This window comes from Loxodonta africana, chromosome 1 (genome assembly GCF_030014295.1).
Source record: "Loxodonta africana isolate mLoxAfr1 chromosome 1, mLoxAfr1.hap2, whole genome shotgun sequence".
NCBI classification, from domain to species: Eukaryota; Metazoa; Chordata; class Mammalia; order Proboscidea; family Elephantidae; genus Loxodonta; species Loxodonta africana.
Genome location: NC_087342.1, coordinates 100,909,437 through 100,932,980, shown reverse-complemented (window position 1 = coordinate 100,932,980; position 23,544 = coordinate 100,909,437). Strand labels below are relative to the sequence as shown.

The 23,544-nt window shown below is 39.1% G+C and overlaps 1 protein-coding gene across 1 annotated transcript in view; it reads right to left on the bottom strand.

The window, feature by feature from the left end:
- The window catches only part of DNAH8 (dynein axonemal heavy chain 8), a 347,089-nt gene that overhangs the window by 218,038 nt on the left and 105,507 nt on the right, over positions 1-23,544 (bottom strand). The window contains exons 23-29 of the mRNA XM_003404207.4: positions 21,399-21,595; positions 20,527-20,653; positions 16,082-16,317; positions 14,007-14,111; positions 9,825-9,938; positions 7,959-8,021; positions 4,042-4,142 (exon numbers count right to left, since the gene is read on the bottom strand). Of these exons, the coding sequence (XP_003404255.4) occupies positions 4,042-4,142; positions 7,959-8,021; positions 9,825-9,938; positions 14,007-14,111; positions 16,082-16,317; positions 20,527-20,653; positions 21,399-21,595 (943 nt within the window). The remainder of the gene's footprint in view (positions 1-4,041; positions 4,143-7,958; positions 8,022-9,824; positions 9,939-14,006; positions 14,112-16,081; positions 16,318-20,526; positions 20,654-21,398; positions 21,596-23,544) is intronic.

The following is a 23,544-nucleotide window of genomic DNA, read 5'->3' as shown; positions in this document are numbered from 1 at the left end:
TTAATAAATTCCATTATTGGATAGCCAGAGTTGATCCAATTAAATATTTCATAGTTATGTGTATGATGTCTCATAGACAACATATGCATAAAATGATATCAATTTCCAATAAAAAGACTTTGTTAAAGCTCCATCAATAAGGCCAAGTTTACAGCTCTCAAATATTCCAAAATTATACTATGACTTGATATTAACAAATAGTTCAAATATTTTGTAAAGGAAAAATCTCTGGGTTTTCATGCAGAACTTGCTATACCAATCCCTTCAGACAATGCAGCCCAAACCTGAAAACAAGATCAAAGCTAAGGCTAAGGTTTGACTTGATTTTTATGGATTTTGACTGGATGTTTATAATGTTTCCCTAGACTAAGTACTGGTCTGCCTTTACATCTTAACTTAAACATCACTTTCCTGCCAGCTTTCCCTCGTATGTCTAACCAAAAAGAACCACACCAGTTGCCATGGAGTTGATTCCAACTCATGGCAACCCCGTGTGCTGCAGGGTAGAACTGCAGTCCATAGAGTTTTCAAGGCTGTGACCTTTAGGAAGCAGACCACCAGGCCTTTCTTCCAGGGAGACATCTGGTTAGCAGTCACGTATTTAGCTGTTTGCACCAACCAGGGACTCCCTCATGTGCGTAGATGGAATTATATTCAAAACTCTATATGGAGGGATTCCAGGTCCAAGTAAAGAAAAAGTTCTTCATTGTGTAAAACACTAAATTGCCCTCTCAACAGAGTTTGTGAGTTGTCCCAGAATTCCTCAACCCTTAGCATACCATTAGGGTCCACTGGACCCAATTTAGTTACTGAGTTTCTTCTTTTGAGCAGTTTTAACTCTTTATAAGGATTGATATTCACAACTTTTATTCTTTATTAGAGATAGTTCAAAGAACAAAAGTAAAAATTATTCATGTTTTTAATGGGGTGAAACTCATTATCTTGAAATTACCAGATGGCTCCACATTCTGCAATTAAGATTTTCTTATTTTTCCAATTCCTGATTCATTTTGCTATTTAATCATCCTAGGAATTATTATTACTCCTTGATTGCACCTAAATAAAATGCTAAAAAAAAAAAAAATAACTAAGATAATAAGAAAACAGAAGAATGATGAAATCATCTAGGAAGATGATACAATAGCACAAAAATAATAATGCTATTACATCATCCTTCAGGTTTCTTATTGTGCTTCCCAAAGTATTGCATCATCTTTCAAGAAAATATAAAAGAAAGAACTCAGGAGAACCATCTTCATAGTCTCATGATTTTTGTTTGTTGGTTAATTTGGCTTTTATTTAATACAGCTGAGAAATCAGAATTTTTCACTTTCTACCTAAAATGGCAAAGAGCAGAAAATAAACAGAGGAAGGTGTTTCCCAATTATTAAGCAGAAAAGAGACAGAAAGCAGTACTCTAGACTCTAATTTTGGTGGTATAAATATAACTGAATCTATAAGAGAAATCTCAGACTATGAGTCTTCAGATGACAATAACCAAGGTGAATTTTATTAAACTCAATCATTTATGAGTGAACAATGTATTTCCAGAGGTAAGGGCTTCATCATGCAATATTTTGCAATAAGAATCTAGACCATCCCATTTTGTGAAAATGGTGACAGTATTTTCTTTATTTATGATGTATACGTAAGTTTTACTTGCTACGGTTCATAAGTAGACAAATGTTGAAGGCAGATATGTACACAAAGAAAACAGGCAATGTAGAAATAAAAATCATTGATTATTCTAAATCTATAAATAAAAATGTCTCATATTTATAGTTCAAACAAGATGGCAGTCCTCTCTTCAACAAAATTATAAATGTCATAGCTTTCAGCAGTCTTCAGTTTTAGCAGTGAAGTGCAAGAAAAATCAGAAGTAACAATAAGCTAGAACCTACTGGAGATAGATCTGAAATCTGGAATCAGTGTTTACAAGATGGGTAGGCTCCAGGTTCACAAATGACAGCTGTTATGGATTGAACTGTGTCCCCCCAAAATACGTGTCAACTTGGTTAGGCTATGATTCCCAGCCTTGAGTGGCTGTCCTCCATTTTGCGTTTGATGTAATTTTCCTATGTGTCATAAACCCTAATCTCTGCCTGTGGTTAATGAGGCAAGATTAGATTATATTAAAGAGGATTATGGTGGGATGTAACATCCTTACCCAGGTCACATCCCTGATCTAATGTAAAGGGAGTTTCCCTGGGGTGTGGCCTGTACCACCTTTTATCTCTTGAGAGAATTGAGCAGACAGTTGGGGACCTCATACCACCAAGAAAGCAGTGCCAGGAGCAGAGCATGTCCTTTGGACCCAGGTTTTCTGCACAAAGAAGCTCCTAGACCAAGGGAAGGTTGATGGGTTGATGACAAGGACCTTCCTCCAGAGCTGACAGAGAAGAGAAGGCCTTCCCCTGGAGGTGACACCCTGAATTTGGACTTGTAGCCTACAAGGCTGTGAGAGAATAAATTTCTCTTTGTTGAAGCTTGTGGTATTTCTGTTATAGCAGCACTAGATGGCTAAGACAACAGCTGATGTGCGGTCAGTTGCATTCAAAACATTGTCCCTGAACTAGAGGGTGCCCGGCTACAGCCGATGACAGCCCTGACAGGGAACACAACAGAGGACTCCTGAGGGAGCAGGAGAGCAGTGGGATGCAGACCCCAAATTCTCATAAAAAGACCAGACTTAATGGTCAGACTGGGACTGGAGGGATTCCAGAGGTTATGGTCCCCAGACTTTCTGTTAGCCCAAGACAGGAACCATTCCCCAGGCCAACTCTTCAGACAAGGATTGGACTGGAATATGGGATGGAAAATGATACTGGTGAAGAACGGGTTTCTTGGATCAAGTAGACACATGAGACTGTGTTGGCATCTCCTGTCTGGAGGAGAGATGAGAGGGTAGAGAGGGTCAGAAGCTGCCTGAATGGACACGAGGAGAGAGAGTGGAGGGAAGGAGTGTGCTGTCTTATTAGGGGGAGAGCAATTAGGAGTGTATAGCAAGGTGTGCATAAATTGTTGTATGAGAGTCTGACTTGATTTGTAAACTTTCACTTAAAGCACAATAAAAATTAATTTTAAAAAAATTCCTTTAAATTTTTTAAAGGATACATTGGTCCTGATTGTAAATAGTGATGATTATTTTTCCTGGTATACTAAGGGTTAAAACATTGAATCTCAGACTGTGCATAACAATCACCTAAAAATGTGTAAAAATGCGATTTCCTAGGATCCAATTCCAGAGATTCTAATTCAGTAAGTAAGGGATGAGGCCCAGAAACCTGCAATCTTAACAGAATTCATCAAATGGATTAAGCTTAGAGCATCATTCCTTCAGAGAAAGAATAGAAACCATTTTTTTTACCCTAAATCGCTGAAGCATTACATAATTTAACATCAGACAATTTCACATCTATTTGGCCATGAAATTTTCATGCAATGACTGAAAGAAGTCGATATAAAGTTCTTTTCTAAAGTCAATACTCTAATAAGCTAATACCCCTGGTTTAATTTTGCCTCTCAAGAAAGTTATATTAAAAATTGTATTAAAATGTACTTGCTGAAATCCCAGTTCTGTCACTGCTTAAAATCAGTAACTTCCTTGGCCTTCGATCTCAATAAATTCTATGTCTACCCAATGGGGAAGGGCACTTTACCAAAAATGCAATTAAGCAGAGATGGGGAGCCAACAATGGTTATTCCTCTGAATAAACAAAATGATCCAAAATCGCAGCGCTTCCACACAATCACTGACACTATTCAAAAATCGTGAAAAGAAGAAAATAAAGCACAGGCTAAATAAAGGCCATGCATGCCCAGAAGGTTTGTAAGGTATTTTCTACTCCCTAGGATGTTTCTTTTCTGTATGGAAATTGTGTATCAAATGGGTCAGGAGTAGCAGGAATAAGGGGAAAATTCAAGAGTGTTTCAAGTCAGGCTCTTCTCCACATGATGAAGGATTTGATGGTGCATGCCTCTTCTAAAGGGCTGCACTTGTATTATTTGCACTTGCAACACTTGTACATTTGCCAAAATTACCTGGTTTTGTGTAAAACCTCATAGTCGGTCACAGGCAATCCAAAAAGTTGTTCACCGGATGAGTACGTAACAAATTTCCTCCACAGATCATCAAAATTGGCCTATAACAAAGGATTTTAAGTTATACTAAAACATAACTAATTCGGACTCCAATAAAGTAGAGCTTATTATAGTCAGGATAAAAGGTAGGCTGAGGCTTACCTCGTAATATCTATGAAACATGGATTTGTGAAGCAAATTTATACTGACACCAAGCAATCAGAGGACAAGTTAAGTACTTAGGAAAATTAACTTTCAAGAATTCTAAAAGCATCCATTTTATATAAAATTATTTCTTTAACAAATTAAGTGGCACCTAAAAGGCCTCTGGCAACCCTAGTGGTGTAGTGGTTAAGAGCTACGGCTGCTAACCAAAGGGTCAGCAGTCCGAATCTACCAGGCGCTCCTTGGAAATTCTATGGGGCAGCTCTACTCTGTCCTATAGGGTCGCTATGGGTCAGAATCGCTTGACAGCAATGAGTTTGGTTTTGGTTTAAAAGGCCTGTATTTCAAGTTTCTATAAATACATCTGAAATAAAACTGTATTTTTTAACAATCAGTAATTCAGGCTTTTTCACTAGCTTAGCCTTGCCATCTCTCCCAAAAGGTTCAAATGAGTGAAGCGTTAATATAATCCATTCAACTCTGTTTTCTCCAGATTCACTAAAGAGTCTATAAAACAGAAGATTTAATTTGAGCACCATTTGAAATAATTCTAACAATTCAAAATCAACAAAGTTAATACATATTTCTTGTGATATTTCTTTAGAACTGGAATTTAAATAGAACATTAAGTATTAACAGACTTGTTCGTTTGTTCCGTCTTGAAAGAAGTACAGCCAGAATGCTCCTGAGAATCAAGGATGGAGAGACTTTGTCTCAAGTACTTTGGACATGTTATCAGGAGGGACCAGTCCCTGGAGAAGGGCATCATGCTGGGGAAAGAGGAGGGTAAGCCAAAAAGAGGAAGATCCTCAACAAGATGCGTTGACCCAGTGGCTGCAACAATGGGCTCAAACATAGCAACGACTGTGGGATGGTGCAGGACCAGGCAATATCTCATCCTGTTTTACATAGGGTTGCTTTGAGTTGGAACTAACTCGACAGCACTTAACAACAACAACAAGAAGTATTAACAGTTTTTAAAGCACAAAAGCAAATAGAAATAATCCACCTGTGACAAGATACAGGCACTCTACATAAATGGTATAACATACCAATTGTTGTGTGCCATCAAATCAATTCTGACTCATAGCAATCCTATGGGACACAGCAGAACTGCCCCATAGGGCTTCCTAGGCTGTAATCTTTACGGGAGCAGATTGCCAGATCTTTTTTCCCGCATAGCTGCTAGGTGGGTTCAAACCACCAAACTTTCAGTTAGCAGCTAAGCACTTAAACCACTGTGCCACCAAGGCTCCTTAACATACCAGTCACACACACCCATTGGTGTCAAGTGGATTCGGACTCACTGGGACCCTATAGGATAGAGTAGGACTGTCCCATAGGGTTTCCTAGGATGTAATCTTTATGGAAGCAGACGGCCATATCTTTCTCCCGAAGAGCAGTTGGTGGGTTTGAACTGCTGATCTTTTAGTTAGCAGCTGAGCACTTTACCACAGTGCCACCAGGGCTCCTTGAAGTGACCGCACCCATGATGAAAATGTGGCACATTAATGTCCCAGTTGCTGACTAATTAATTGGTAACTCCTGAGGGAAAGACAAGGAAGTGGGTCTATCCTCAAAATATACCCAGGATCCAACCACTTCTCATCAACTCCAATGTTACCACTCTGGTCCAAGCCTCTCACCTGGATTAATGCAGTAGCCTCTGTTATGGATTGAATTGTACCCCCCAAAAAGATATATGGAAATCCTAACCTCTGTATCTGTGAATGCACCCTTGTTTGGGGAAATAGGGTCTTTCTTTGAAGAAATTATGAGTTAAATCATGCCAGAGTAGCATGGGTCCTAGTCCTAATCTCTTCTGAGTGGTGTTTTATAAAAGGGGAGAACAGACAAAATCAGAGTCACACACAGGGGGTTAAACACCATGTGAAAATCTAGCTACCGGCCAAGGCATGCCAAGAAACACCCAGGGCTACAGAAGCTGAAAGACACAAAGAAAGATATTCCCTTACAGCCAATAGAGAGAAAGCATGGTCCTTTGGACACCCCAAATTTGGACTTCTAGCCACTGAAACTGTGAGACAATAAATTCTGTTTTTTAAAGCTACCCACTTTGTGGCATGTTGTTATGGCAGCCCTAAGAAATAAGTAACTTCAATAAATAACTCTACCTTTCAATGGCCCAATCTGGAAACCTTGATCTTTTCCCCTCAACCCAGGCTCTAAGCCTATCAATTCTAACTCCTTAATAATTTCATGATCCATCTAGTTTTCTTCATCCAAAGTTTGCCACTTGCTTGGTTTCAATCTTGACAATTGCTTGGTTGTATTACCAAAACTGCCATCAGTTTAAATGTCCTCCCCACAAAACATTCTCCACACTAGTGCCAGAGAAATCTTTTAACAACACAACTCTTAAAATTTCAAATCTGATCATATCACTTCCTGCTTAAAGCCCTCTGACCCTCAAGATAGGATCCAACTCCTTATTAAAGCATATGAGGCCCTCCATTAGTGGTCTCTGCCTACTCTGCTGCCCTATCCTTCCCCACTATCTTCTTTGCCCGTGCAATATATTCCTTAAAAAACTAGTTGCTGTTAAGACGATTTCCGCTCCTGGTGACTCCATGTGTGTCAGAACCATGCTCCGTAGGGTTTTCAATGGCTGATTTTTCAGAAGCAGATCACAAGGTCTTTCTTCTGAGGTGCCTCTGGGTGGACTCAAACCTCCAACCTTTTGGTTAGCAGCTAAGCACTTAACTGTTTGCACCACCCAGGTACTACACTCCCTAAATCTCCCTGCTAGTCTTCAAGACGCAGCTTAGATGCCTCCTCTCCCAGGAACCTTCTCTGTCCTACCATCCCACAGCTCCCATCTGCATGGGAGCCCCTTCCATTTGTTCCTAGACCATGGCACTCAACATAGCTTTGTAATTGTCTCTAGTTTTCTCTCTCTATCAGACTTTCTAACCAAAACTCGAGAGCAGTGGGTTTTAGTGGGTATCAGACTTTAGCAGCTTAAAGGTAAGAACCATTTCTTAAACGCTTTTCCATCAACCAAGTCACATAGTGGGCATCTGAAAAATGTATTGTTAATGACTGAGAATGCAAGTAACAAAGAAGACATAAAAAGAATATGAATGTATTATACAGCCACTATAGAAAACAGTAAAAAGAACAGGAACAAATAAAAGAATTGCCTGATGTTTCTGAGGGGGTTGGTTCACTTACGAATCCATGAATCTACAGATATGCTCAGCAATCTGAGTGTAGAAAACAATAGTGAATGGTTGGCCTGATGCCCTGAGTACTATAGAGTCTGGGGTAGGACACAGAGGTGGAGGAGTTTAAAGTGATGGATACAGAGGGAAGAAAAATTATGGATACAGAGAGAAGGCAGGGAAACCATTTTTCAATATTTAAAATCATATTTCTATAAATTTTATTATATTATAAGCGTTTTATCACTCTACATATCAAGAGAGATGCTTAGAAAAAGGTATACACTTCAGTTTAAAATCAATCTATTCTCTAAAAATACAGAGAAATATTCTATGGAGAAGAAAATGGAAGGACACAGAGAAGGAATCAACTACATCATTTAGTAAATTCGAATGCAATTAAAATTTGTATGTACTTTAAACATTAACTTTTCTATTAAAAGGCAAAAACACATAAAATTGTCCCTAAAATCATTTTTTAAATAATCACACATTATCAATGTGGAAAAAAAAAATGTATTTTTTTACCTGAAATATCTGTAGCCTGTTGCTAGCTTCTTGGGGTGGTATATTTGGAACCATGGGTCCTTCCTGTAATTAATAACATAGTCTACATTTTAATTCTTACTCTTATGTATTTGTCACATTATTATGTTTATCTATTACTTCCTTTCAAATAAATAAAAATTGGTTTTAAAATTTAAATAGTCTAATTTTGCTCCCATAATATGAAGCTTGCATTCATCTTTTGTAACAGCTTTATTGAGATATAACTCATGTACTATACAATTTACCCATTTAAAGTGCACAATTCAATGGCTTTTTGGAATATTCAGAGTTGTGCAACCATGAACATAATCAGTCTTAGATCACTTTCATCACTCTGCCTTCCATTCATTTTTAAATAACTTTTACTAGCTAATAAAAAATGAGACAAAATTACATCTCGTATCAAGTTTGTGCCATGAGAGCTCTGTGTAATTTCTTTTATGACTCTAAATGATGACGTAATGGTTGCACATTAAAATAACTTGACAGAGTTCTGAGAAACAGCTTTCTCTCACTAACTGTTCTACTCAATATGGAACTAGAGATACACGTTGGTTGAATACTTTGCAGAAGCAGAAGGCAGACTGTGGTGGCCATGAGCAAGAAAACAGTCCCCAAAGAATCACAAAATAATGAAAGGAATGAAAGAACTCCCAATATAGTGATAGATTAAAATAACAAGAACTATTCTCCATGGAAAAATAAAGAATATTAAGGAAGTGAACACAGTCTGTACTATCATGACTATTATTAAAAAAAAAAAACAAAACCAAACCCAGTGCCGTCGAGTCACTTCTGACTCATAGCGACCCTACAGGACAGAGTAGAACTGCCCCATAGAGTTTCCAAGGAGCGCCTGGCGGATTCAAACTGCCGACCCTTTGGTTAGCAGCCATAGCACTTAACCACTACGCTACCAGAGTTTCCACATGACTATTATAAAAAAAATATAGATATGCCAAATTAATAGACCAGAATCCTGGAATCATAGAATGACAGGGCAATCAAACGTTGATTAATCCAATTTAAAGAGATAAGTGTAGTACATGTTAAAAAAAAAAAAAAAGTGCTATATAAATAGCACGAAGGCTATAAATCATCTCATGAATCCAGATCCATTATGACAATTTTAAAAAAACGGGTTTTAGGGGCACATTCCGAGTTTAACTTCAAGGAGGTTAAACATTATCAGTTAGAACAAAGAATGAGTAACCTATGGGACTGACCCATTATGACATTTATTATTTATGTTCAGTGACCTTTTTGGTTCTCTAAAAGCTAGTGAAAATGCAAAATCAGTTCCATGATACCCTGGTACCAACTGCTGTTGCGTCGACTCCAGCTCACGGCAACCCTACGTGTGTCAGAGTAGAACTGTCTTCCACGGGGTTTTCCATGGATGATTTTTCCAAAGTAGATCATCCAGGCCTTTCTTCCCGGGTGTCTCTAGGTGGAGTTGAACCTCCAGCTTTTCGTCACTAGCAGCCGAGAGCAGTAACCGCAGGCACCACCCTGATACTAGGGAGTTTGTAGTTTCTTACTGCCTTCCAATAACTGTTATGTTTTTTTAACTAGGAGAACTCCGGTCCTGAGAAAGGAACGGAATTTGTTTCTTTCACAATCTCCAAAATTATTGCTCCTTTTAACAGTCAAGTCTTCTTTCTTTCTATATCAAACATGCTTAAAGGAGTAGCTGTCCCTTTTTTTTATAGTTGTAAATATGTAAATAGTCTCTTACACACAATGTACGAATCCCAATGTATCCTTTGGGATTTATTACTTTCATTTCATATAAATATATTACAGAACATCTTAACACACAAAGCTTGCAAATAGCTAAATTACCATATCATAGGACTCTGCAAAGTTTGCTACATCCTCACGGAAAACTTCCACAGATTCCAGTAGATTACTTTTAAACTTTGGCTGCACCTGAACTAGTTCATCTTGTACAGAGACCTAGAATAAAAAAGAATACTCAGCATTAGGGTGAAAGTAATCTATTAAAATGAGAACTACCTCACAGGTGTCTTACATGTGCAAAGATATCTCTGTAGTGCTGTCTGTAATAAAAATAAACAAACCAAATGTGCCAACAGGGAACTCAAATCATTCTAGCACATGACCCAAGAGGTAAAGTAATCTACCCTGTAACTACAGCTTGAAATAAGTTTTCCAGTGGACCCTGATGAGGCTGTCACTGTTACTACTATAGGCCCAGGAGCATCCTAGCTATACTTCTTCCAAGACAGATTTGTTCATACTGGCAGTCCATGGCATGTATAGTCAATATTCTTCATCAACAGTATAACCCATACGCATCAATTCTTTTTACTTCTTTTTTCATTGTCCAGCTTTTACATGCATATGAGATAACTGAAAAGAACATGGCTGGGGTCAGGCACATCTTAGTCCTCAAAGTGACATTTTTGCTTTTTAAGATTTTAAAGAGGTCTGTTGCAGCGGATTTGCCCAATGCAATACATTGTTTGATTTCTTGACTGCTGCTTCCATGGGCCTTGATTGTGGATCCTAGTAGAATGAAATCCTGGACAACTTCAATATTTTCTCTGTTTATTACAATGCTGCTTTTTGGTCCAGTTGTGAGGATTTTTGTTTTATGTATGTTGAGGTGTGATTCATAGTGAAGGCTATGGTCTTTGATCTTCATCAGTAAGTGCCTCAAGTCCTCTTTACTCTCAGCAAACAAGGTTGTATTATCTGCATAATGCAGGTTGTTAATGAGTCTTCCTCCAATTCTAATGCCCTGTTCTTCTTCATATAGTCCAGCTTCTCCAATTATTTGCTCAGCATACAGATTGAATAAGTATGGTATAAGGATACAACCCTGGTGTACACCATTTCTGATTTTAAAACACTCAGTATCCCCTTGTTCTGTTTGAACAAATGCCTCTTAGTCTATGTACAGGTTCCTCATGAGCACAATTAAGTGTTACAGAATTTCCCATTTTTCTCAATATTAACCATAATTGCTCTGATTCATACAGTTGAATACCTCTGCACAGTCAGTAAAACACTGGTATTCTCTGCTTTCAGCCAAAGTCCATCTGACATCAGAAACATCCTTCGTTCCACATCCTCTTCTGAATCTGGCTTGAATTTCTGGCAGTTCCCTATGGAGGGATGGTGGCAGCCATGTATGAATTACCTTCAGCAAAATTTTGCTTACATATATTAATGATATTGTTCAGTAGTTTTCACATTTTTTTTTTGTTGGATCACCTTTCTTTGGAATGGGCATGAATATGGATCTCTTCCAGACAGCTGGCCAGGTAGTTGTTTTCCAAATTTCTTGGCATAGAGGAGTGAGCGCTTCCAGCGTTGCACCTGTTTGTCGAAGCATCTCAACTGGTATTCTGTCAATTCCTACAGCCTTGTTCTTCACCAATGCCTTCAGTGTAGCTTGGACTTCTTCCTTCAATACCATCAGTTCTTGATCATATGCCACCTCCTGAAATCATTGAACATCGACTAATTCCTATTGGTACGGTGACTCTGTGTATTCCTTTCAACTTCTTTTGATGCTTCCTGTGTCATTCAATTTTTTGACCACAGAATCCTTCAATATCGCAACTTGAGGCTTGAATTTTTTCTTCGGTTCTTTCAGTTTGGGAAATGCCGAGCATGCTCTTCCCTTTTTCTAACTCCAGGCTCTGCACATTTCACTGTAATATTTTAGTTTGTCTTCTTGAGCCGCCCTTTGAAATATTCTGTTCAGCTCTTTTACTCATCATTTCTTTCATTTGCTTTAGCTACTCTACGTTCAAGAGCCAGTTTCAGAGTCTCTTCTGACATCCGTTTTGTTCTTTTCTTTCTTCCTTGTCTTCTTAATGGCAACCCTAAGAAGTAAATAACTTTCTTCATATATGACATCCTCGATGTCATCCCACAACTTGTCTGATCTTCGGTCATTAGTGTTCAGTGAGTCAAATTTACTCTTGGGATGGTTTCTAAATTCAAGCAGGATATATTCAAAGTCATACTTTGGCTCTCATGGACTTGTTTTAATTTTCTTCAGCTTCTACTTGAACTTGTATATGAGCAATTGGTGGTCTGTTCTGCAGTTGGCCCCTGGCCTTGTTCTGACCAATGATATTGAGTTTCTCTGCCATCTCTTTCCACAAATATAGTTGATTTGATTCCTGTGTATTCCATCTGGCGAGGTCCATGTGTATAGTCACTGTTTACGTTGTTGAAAAAAGGCATTTCCAATGAATAAGTCATTGATCTTGCAGATTTCTATCATGTGATTTTCAGTGTCATTTCTATCACCCAGGCCATATTTTCCAATTACTGATTCTTCTTCGTTTCCAACTTCCACATTCCAAGCATAGTTGTTATCAATGCAACTTGATCACATGTTTCATCAATTTCAGACTGCAGAAGTAGGTAAAAGGCTTCAATTTCTTCATCTTTGGCATTAATGGTTGGTGCATAAATTTGAATAATAGTCATATTAACTGCTGTTTTTTGTAACATACGGATATTATCCTATCATTGACAGTGCTGTACTTCAGGATAGATCTTGAAATGTTCTTTTTGCCTACGAATGTGACACCTTTCCTCTTCAATTTATCTTTCCAGGCATAGCAGACCATATCACTACCTGATTCAAAATGGCCAGCGTCAGTCCATTTCAGCTCACTAATGTCTAGAATATTGATCTTCCAGCGTTTCATTTCATTTTTGACAACTTCTAATTTTCCTCGATTCAGTTTGTACATTCCACATTCACCAGTTACTAATGGACATATGCAGCTGTTTCTTCTCATTTCAAATAGTGCCACATCAACAAATGAAGGTCCCAAAAGTTTCACTCCATCCATTTCCAGCCTCAGAGCAACACGCAAGCTACCACGGTACAATGAACTAACAGACAGATGGTGGCCTATTAGGGTAGTTATTATTTAAAAAATTAGAAAATAACAAATTTTGGCAAGGAAGTGGAGAAATTGAAACCCTCAGGTATTGCTCTAGAAACAGTCTGGTAGTTCCTCAAAAAAGTTTATCATAGAATTAACACATGACCCAGAAAGTATAGTCATAGGTATACACCTAAAAGAATTGAAAGCAGAGACTCAAACAGACACTTGTATACCAATATTCACTGCAGCATTATTCACAGTAGCCAAAAGGTACAAACAACACAAATGTCTATTCACAGATGAATGGATAAACAAAATGTGGTCCTTACGCACAATGAAATATTATTCAACCATTAAAAGAAATGAAGCTCTAATACATGCTACAACATACATGAACCTTGAAAACATTATGCTAAGTGAAATAAGCTAGACACAAAAGGACAAATATATGATCCCACTTACATGAAATAAACAAAATAGGCAAATTTATGGAGACATAAAGTAGATTAGAGGTTAGTAGGAGCTGGAGGAGGGGAGAATAGGGGCTTATTACTTAATTGACACAGAGTTTCTGTTTGGGGTGATGAAATATTTCTGGAAATAGATAGTGGTGATGGTTGTACACCACTGTGAATGCAATTAAGGTCAATGAATTGTACACTTAAAAATGGCAAATTTTACGTCATTTTATATTTTACCATAATAAAATTTCTTTAAAAGTAATGAAGTACTGGTATATGCTACACTACGAATGAACCTTGAAAACATTATGTTGAATAACACAAGCCAGTTACAAAAGACCACATATTGTATGGTTCCATTTATACGAAATGCCCGGAAAAGGCAAATCCACAGAAACAGGAAGTAGATTATCAGTTGCCAGGGGGTAGAGTGAGAGGGAAATGGGGAGTGACTGCTACTGTGTATGAGGTTTCTTTTTGGGGTGATGGAAATGTTTTAAAATTAGATAATGGTGATGGCTGCACAATTCTGTGAAGATACTAAAAACCACTGAATTGTATACTTTAAAATGGAGACTTCTACAGTACGTGAATTATATCCCAATAGAACTGTTGTAAGTGATATGTATTAGGCCTAAAAAAGTATGAAATAAAAACAAGGTAATTAAATTTTTACTTACAGCTTTGCTCTGCAATTTGTTGAAAGAATATCTCAAGGTATCAACTGCTTCTGATTCCTCTTTAGTTACTTCAACTTCAAATCTGTTTAAAATCGCGTAAGCCTCCTGAGAAGTAGAGGTGGAGTTGAGAAACATCAGAAGGGAAAGCAATTGCCAAATGACTTAGATGCCTTCCAGAAAAGTAATCCTGTATCTTAGCAGAGAAGAGCATATTCTAGAAGAGTGGGTCCCCAAATTAAACATGTGTAAAAAGCACTTGTAGACTCTCACCAACCGCCACATACTGATTCTAGATCTGAGGTCCTGAAATCTGAGTTTAATAAGCATTTAGGCGATTCTGATGGAGATGTATGTAGGCAGATCACATTGAGAAATTCCATCCTAGCAGATACTACAGAGTCATTTTCTGGCTCTTTCTTCCTTGATCTTGTGCCAACACTATGCAAGATATTTTATCATACTCTAATAAAATATGGGTTGGCTATATAAAGAATGGAATAAAATGACAATGTGGTAGATACTCCAAAGAAAAGAAATTTAAATAATTAAAGGGGTAGACTGGTGACTGGCTTTACTAGGAGAATTCATGTTGAAAAATTAAGCTTCTGCAATCATGAAAAAAATTATATGATAGTTTATTAATTCTTGAGGTGGTCTGCAAATTCCAAAAACTAGAATTTAAAGAAATAATAAAAGCATGAAACTCATTAGCTACCACGGAGTATAAATTCTAATTAGATTCAAGAAAGCATAACACAGTCATGAGCATTGGATACCACGAGGAGGGAGGGGAAGTGATCTTTCCCAGCCACTGCAGGCAATAAGGGGGTACAGAGTCCACAGAGAATTTAAAAACAATAATAATATCAGTTAAGAGTCTGTCTAATCTATTATCACCATGAGCTAGAAATTCTGAACAATGTCAATGACAAAATACTTGGGGTAGACAGAAAAATGCCCCCTCCCAAAGATGTCTACATCCTCATCTCCAGAACCTATGAATATGTTACCGTAAATGGCCAAAGGAATTTTTGCAAATGTGATTCAATTAAGGATCTTGAGACGGAGAGATTATCCTGGATTAACAGATGGGCCCAATGTAATCCAAGGTCTATACAACGAAAGGAGCCCTTGTGGCGCTGTGTTAAGGAGCCCTGAGTTAAGAACTCTGCTGCTAACCAAAAGGTCAGCAATTAGAATTCACCAGCCACTCCTTGGAAACCCTACGAGGCAGGTCTGCTCTGTCCTATAGGGTTGCCATGAGTCGGAATAGAGTCAACAGCAACAAGTTTATATAAGGGAAAGAGGGGAGACAGAAGAGTCAGAGGAGATGTGACAACAGACGCAGAGGCAGGAGTAATGTCACTGCTGGAGGGGGCCATGAGTGGAGGAATGTGGGCAGCCTCCAGAAGCTGGAAAAGGCAACAAATGGGTTCTCCCCCACAGTCTCCAATACAACCCTACCCATGCCTTGTATTAGCCCCGTAAGACCCATTTTTGGACTTCTGACCTCCAGAACTGTAAGATAATAAATGTGTATTATTATAAGTCACTCAATTTGTAGTAATTTGTTACGGCAGTAGTAGAAAACTAATGTAATACTCTTACCTGAAAAAAAAATCTTTTATTGACCTACATTCCAAATAATTGCTGCAACTTACACTTCAGCCTGGGTGGATGGCTCCCACCACCTGGCCTTTGGTATGCCACTGGTCAGGAGTGAGATATTTAACTGGTTTCTAAGGAAAGTCAAAGATATTTGGGGAATTGCCTAATATGCTGGGATTGACATGAGAGAATGCAACCATTTCTTTCCATAAAATGTTGGTGCCAGTATTGAAAAGTAAACATTATCTAGGCCAGTACAGCATGATTAATATATTAATATTCCTTTGTATACTGTTCACTATTGATAATTATCAAAATTCTCCCAAAGACACCAACATCAGGAACAGGCAGAATGTACCATAAAGTAGATGAAGAAATACATTAACAGAATCACTTTAGTGTGTCTCTATTCCCAAGAAAAATTAATAAATAACATTTCGAGAAAGAAAAAGGCAATCATGTCTTACTTCAATTGGTCCCAAAGTCATGTCCATTTGAATTTCATTATCACGGATACAAGCCAAGGCTTCCATTGCAAACCTGACATCATCTAAATCACGAATAGGCCTAGATAATTTTTTTAAGTATTCATTGATAAATGCTATCATGTCTGACATTTTCTTTTTGTATTCTTCATTCAGATATCGGCAGAGCAACATCTTCCATGCCTTGGCCTCAATTGATAAGGCCAATTTCATCGGCTCTGGTGAAGACAAGAAAAGATCAAGATGGAATACAATTGATATTCTGAAACTCTCACATGTGTAACTGAGCATCTAGAACTGCTGTTCAATTCCATAGTCACTAGCCATGTGTGGCTATTGAGCACTTTTTGAAATGTGGTTAGTCTAAACTAGATGTGCTGGAAGGGTAAAATACACAATAGATTTTGAAGACTTCCTATCCCCATGGAGTATGTTAAGCTATGCATGAGAAGGGCACTATAACCTACGAGGAATAATTTCTGAAATTAGTTCTAGCACTATCCTTGCTGGGTTTCTGGCCATCCTATTAGCAGCCCTTACTCATTCCCCCGTTTTCCTCTAGGTAATCTCACACAGTGGAGTGAAATCTATTGTTTTATCTGCCAAACCCTACGTTCAGTTTTCTAGTCACAACACTTCTCACCTCATCCAATGATTAGGGCATATCCTAGGCCTAGCTGACTGTCCAGATCAATCTTGACCTATTAAGGATCAATCGGAGTCCTTCCTGGGAGTCCAGAAGCAGAAAAAATCATGACCAGAGAGAAGAAAGGAAAGGCAGAGGGAAAAGACTTCCTCAGTTCCCATACTGCCCCTGGTTCTGGTCCATTCCTAAGGCCCAGTTGTGGATTCTGTAATGTACCTTATTTCCCTTAATATAGCTTAAATGGATATCTGTTCCTTGCAAACAAAACAGCTCTAACTAGTCAACTTTACCAATCCTTGCCCATTCCTCTTTTCTCCTCTCAGCACCCCTTTACTCCCCAGCCCTGCCAGGCTTAAAATATTGACTGTTCCCTTCCCAACTTCCAACAGGAGTAATGAGCAGAGGGAAGTGTAGCCTGAGAAGAACCACACACTAAATTTGTTGATTGAGGCTGTGAGATCACATCCCATGAGGCACATGCCTCATGGGCCTCTTCATTTCCTCAGACTCCAGGAATTCAGTCTGCCTTCCCCTATCTTTGGTGCCCTGGTAGCACAGTGGTTAAGTGCTCAGCCACTAACCGAAACGTCAACAGTTTGAACCCACCAGCTGCTCTGCAGGAGAAAGATGTGGCAGTCTGCTTCCGTAAAGATTTATAGCCTTGGAAACTCTATGGGGCAGTTCCACTCTGTCCTGTAGGGTGACTATGGGTTGGAATCTACTCAACGGCAGTGGGTTCGGTTTGGTTTTGGTTTTCCCCTATCTTTATAACTATTCCATTTTTTAGTTTCTTCTCACTAAAAATAAGTAGCCTGGTCCACCATAATGCTATACTACAGTTGCTTTTTGTGTTAAGTATCACAGTGCTAATCAGTATGAGGAGAAAACAGGAGATAAAAAGAATAAACAACAGGAAGAGTACAATTTCTAAAACTCTACAGAACTTCTTGTAATCTTTGTCCCTGATGTATAGCTTCTGATTTCTAGCTAAACAATCCTCTCAAGTATCTGCAACTCTTTCCCAGGTTAAATCCCTTCTTGGTATAAATCCCTTCTTGGTATAGGTAATAATAATAGCAGTAATAATACGATTTATTGAATATCAACTATTTGCCAGGTACTATGCTATAAGGTTGCTATGAGTCGGAATTGACTTCATGGCAATGGTTTTTTTTGTGTGTGTGCTAAGTATGGAGCCCTGGTGGCGCAGTGGTTAAGAGCTCAGCTGCTAACCAAAAGGTCAGCAATTCAAATCCACCAGCTGCTCCTTGGGGCAGTTCTCCTCTGTTGTATAGAGTCGCTACTAATCGGAATCAACTACAGGACAACCAGTTTGGTTTTGGTTTTTTTATGCTAAGTGTGAGCCTTGGTGGCACACTGGTTAAGCACTCAACTGCTAACCAAAAGGCTGATGGTTTGAACCCACCAGCAGCTTCTCAGGAGAAAGACCTGGTGATCTGCTCCCAAAAAGATTACACCCTAGGAAACTCTGTGGGAAAGTTCTACTCTGTCCTATAGGGTCCCAGTGAGTCAGAATCCACTTAATGGCATACAGCAACAACATGGTAGTTCTATTTTTAGTTTTTGAGGAACTACCACACTGTTTTCCATAATGGCTGTACCATTTTGCATTCCCACTAGAAACGGATAAAGGTTCCAATTTCCCCACATTCTCACCAACATTTGTTATTTTCTGTTTTGCTTTGTTGTGGTTTTTATCTTAGTCATCCTAGTGGGAGTAAGGATCCTTGGAGGTGCAGTGGTTAAGCACTCAGCTGCTAACTGAAAGGTAGGTGGTTCAAACCCACCAGCCACCACTCCAGGGGAGAAAGATGTAGCCGTCTGCTTCTGTAAAGATTAGAGCCTTGGAAATCCTGTGGGGCAGTTCTACTCTGCCCATAGGGTCACCATGAGTTGAATCGACTCAACAGCAACAGATTTTTTTTTCATTCAGGTATCAGCAAGATGACTGAAGATAAGCACAGACCATATATGGCTAAACGCCTCATATGAAGTAGTTAATGGGGTAGATATTGTCATTGTCACCAATTTGGAGAGGAAATAGAGGTTAATGAGGTCAAGTAACCTACGTAGGCAAATTCTAGAGCCACTGTTATACTGACTTCCTGAGAGCAGATTTGAAAATATACTTAAGGTATATTATACTTAAATATACTTAACTGAGGGAAAATAGGTAACTCAAAAATTCTCTGCAATAAAATTCTGCCCACAAATTCTAGGACAAAACTGATATTTTGCGATCGTGGTAGCAAGTAGCCACCAGAATTGGTTTTAAATCCACCCAATGAAACAACTCATGTGAGTTCATATGATTTCTCAAGCCAGTCAATGTCAGCCCCTCCCTTCTGAAAGTCAACCAAATCAGGAGAGACTCACTTCAATAAACCTGCCTCTGAGCGCCAACCAATTAACAAGGGTCTCCCTCTCGGTAGCCATGCTTCTACAGATGCTGCCAAGCTAGTTACACCCACAACCCTGGAACGTCATGCTGCCCACTCTGTATAACATCAGCAGTCTGCTCTGCTGGGACCACTATGCCTGACAAGCGTAGTTCCCCTTACCATATATATTAAAAATCAATAAATAAAAGTTGCTGCCAAGTGGACGCTAACTCACAGAAACCCCATGTGTGTCGTGTTAGAATTGTTCTCCGTAGGGTTTTCAACGTCTGGTTTTTTGGAAGTTGATCACCAGGCCTTTCTTCTAAGGCACTGCTGGGTGGATTCTAACTGCCAACCTTTTGGTTAGCTGCCAAGTTCCTTAACCGTTTACACTACCCAAAAACCAAACCCGTTGCCGTTGTGTCAATTCTGACTCATAGAAACCCTATAGGCTAGAGTAGAACTGTCGTATAGGATTTCCAAGGAGTGGCTGGTGGATTTGAACTGCCAACCTTTCGGTTAGAAGCCAAATGCTTAACCACCGCACCATGAGGGTGACTCGATGCCAACAGGTTTTTACTACATATACCAAAACCAAAAACCAAACCCAGTGCCGTCGAGTCGATTCCGACTCATAGCGACCCTATGGGACAGAGTAGAACTGCCCCATAGAGTTTCCAAGGAGCGCCTGGCGGATTCAAACTGCCAACCCTTTGGTTAGCAGCCGTGGCACTTAACCACTACGCCACCAGGGTTTCCTTACTACATATAAAAAATTTTTTTTATAGTAAGCAATAAATTCAGCTTTGTCTTTTTATTTCAGATTTTAAGTGATGGCCCCATCATCATTTGACACTCAATCCCAAGTGAATTAATTAACATCTCAGGAGATCTCAAACTGTTTTACATAATGCCCATGTAATGTTTTACATAATAACCAGAAAAAGAGTTTCATCTGTAGTTTTAGTTGTCTGAATGCCGTATTAAAGAATCAGCCTGTGTAGTGTGTGCGTGTGTGTGTGTGTGCATGTATAAACAATATTGGTGGTCCCAAATTTTAACATTTATAATATTGTACCAACTTAATAACGGCTTGCAAAATAATATTCCATATGAAAATACAAAAGCAGCCCTAGTGGCACAGTGGTTAAGTGCTCGGCGGCCAACCAGAATGTTGATGGTTCAAACCCGTCAGCCGCTCTGTGGGAGAAAGATGTGGCAGTCTGCTTCCGTGAAGATTTACAGCCTTGGAAACCCTATGCGGCAGTTCTACTCTGTCATTTAGGGTCGCAGTGAGTCAGAATCATTTCGACAGCAATGAGTTAGGTTTTGGTTCCTGAGAATACAGATACTTTGCACAATCAATATTTTTCAAATACCTGTATGCAATTCGAGTGCTCCTACGACAATAATCGGCTTCAGCTCTTCAATCTCCTGCTCGAAAGTAGCATAGTGTAGGATTTCTGATCGGATTTCAGTCAGAGAGGGGTTGTTAGCCAAAAACTCCTGTAGGAAAGCAACACTTAATCAATGTTTTGTTAAATTTTTTGGTAGTATAAATCTTATACTTACACAGTACAACCTGCAAAAGCCAGAACCTGTGTAAGGCAGAAACCTGTCAGAGAAGGAAAATGCAAATATTTTCTACTAAAACAAGCAATAGAAAAGTGGTAAGACTGTACCCTGTCAAAGGCAGAAAACCTGCAAGACCTGTAATAACAAGGCAGTCCCGTGGAGTTCCAGCTCTCACAGGTTTCACTGTAATAGTCAAATTAGAAAACTATATTTTTATATACTTTTACTCTTGTGTGTGCTATTATGCCACAGGCTCAGTAAAGAATGGAATATCCTGGTAGTACTGAGAGCGGAGGCTACTCGAGGGAGTTTCACGGCCTATTATGATCATTATTCAGAGAGCTAAAGTTTCCGAGTCTGTGACCAAAAAGACAGCTGTAAGTGTGACTCAATGTAAGTGTGACTCATCCTTGTATACCTGGCCTCAGGGCGGTACCTGGTACATAATTGGTGCTCAACTGTTTAAGCAAATTTAATTAAATTTGTGTGAGCATCATTGTTATCAACTGCCTTAGAGGGTCAATGTAAGAACACACGGGATAACATGTCAGGTGCTTGGTATTTATAGTTCTCTTCTCATCAGTCCCTGTCATTATCACTGGTATTTCCTTGGAGTTAGATATAAACATTTAAAACCCAAACTACATCACAGTCTTTTACCACCAACTGAATATACCTTCACTTTCACATCTCGGTCTTCCGTCCAGAGAGTCTTGTACTTTTGAAAGTCCTGCAGGGCTTCGTGAGCCGCCTTTCGTAGAGAATTCACAGAGGATGAGAGGAGGAGGACCAGCTTAGAAATATCCTTGTGCTCCGCTACGCCGGGGTAAAAGTTCTTCAGTTTCCTCGCAGGAATAATTTCTTCAAAAGATCCTGAAAAGAGATTTTTTTTTTTTGTACTATAAATAACTTCTCTATTCAACTTTAAATACTATCAGTTTTAATATTTGCAGATTTTTTCCAATTGTATTTTCTTAAAGACTCTTCCTCGGAGTAATTATGACCCATTCTCTTGATATCTTTACTTATTAAACTATTGTGTCAGATTTGGAGGTCTACGTTTTTTTCACATGGAAAACCTGTGTTATTCAGAGAGGAGATTAGAAAGACAATAACTAAAGAGCCAGAAAGTAAAATAAAGGGAGGAAAAAAAAGTTCTCCAAAGAAAGGTTACTAGTTGCCACTGAGTGGACTCCAACTCATGGCAACCCCATGTGTGTCAGAGTAGAACTGTGCTCCATAGGGTCTTCAGTGGCTGATTTTTCAGGAGGAGATCGCCAGGCCTTTCTTCCAAGGCACCTCTGGGTAGATTTGAACCTCCAACCCTTCGGTTAACAGTCGAACGCATTAACAACTTGCACCACCCAGGGACTCCAAAGAAAAGTTAAAGAGTTGAAAGTTGAAAGAATTAAAATTGCTATTCCGCATGATAGCACAGCAGTTAGGGGCAAGAAGCACCACACAAATTACTCAAATGAGCTTGTTGTCGTTAGTCGCCGTTGAGTCAATTCCAGATGACCTTAGGCCAGTTATTCAGCTTTTACAGATTCACTGTGAGGATTAAAGGAGACGACATATGTTCGTCCTCAGCTCAACATCTAGTATGTAGAGATCACGCAATAACGACAGTAAAATCTGCAAAAGCCAAAACCTGTGTAATGTGGAAACCTGTCAGAGAAGGAAAACTCAAATATTTCCCACTAAAACGAGTGCTAGAAAAGTGGTGAGACTGCTCTCTTACCCACACAAAGGCAGAACACTTGCAAGATCCAGAAAAACAAGGCAATCCTGTCGAGTTCTGGCTTTCACAGGTTTCACAGTATTAACCATTATTATAAACATCTCTTGCCAAAACACAAATCTGGTCATGTCACTCTCCTGATCAAAGACTCTCAAACATTCTCTACCAAGCAGAAACCACACAGATATTTTTGTTTGGCCAGTGGCATAGTGGTTAAGAGCTACAGCTGCTAACCAAAGGTCAGCAGTTCGAATGCACCAGGCGCTCCCTGGAAACTCTATGGGACAGTTCTACCCTGCCCTATGGGGTTACTATGAGTCGGAATCAACTTGACGGCAATGGGTTTAGTTTTGGTTTGGTAGTGTGGTGTTTAAGTGCTTGGCTGCTAACCAAAAGGTTGGCAGTTCAAATCCAGAAGCTGCTCTTTGGAAGAAAGATGTGGCAGTCGGCTTCCATAAAGATTACAGCCTTGGAAACCCTATGGGGTAGTTCTACTCTGTTGTATAGGGTCGCTATGAGTGGGAATCGACGGGATGGCAACAGGTTTGAGGCTTTTTTTGGTACACAGCTCTTTTTTAAAAGACAGTTGTTAATAATCAAAAATCACAGGATTTCACATGAAATTCCTGATTTCTAAACTCTCTTTTAAGATAGTATAATCTTAAAACTACTTAAGACTACTGAGCTTCAGCTAATTGTTGCTAACGTCCAGCAACAGTTAGCTGAAGCTCAGTAGTCTTTACCAGGGACATCCTTTACTGGCCTCTAAGCCCAGGTCACCGATTCACATTAACCTCTACGGATTTGAATTTCCAACACCTCAACTACAGGTTCAAGTCTAAACTCCTTAGCATCAGAGTCTATTCCTCCTATCTGAAACTTGCTTTCTCTATCTGCCAAATCACAGCTTATCCTTCAAGACCTACCTCAAATGTCACTTCCTGATTGTTCTGTTCTGTTTTCACCTCTATGCCCAGGCAGCTTTGCAAACGCTTCTGATGCGGGACTTAGCGTTGTACTGTAATTATATTTCTATCAAGTCCTCTTCACTATGAGCCCCTTGATAGCAAGGAAGCACAGT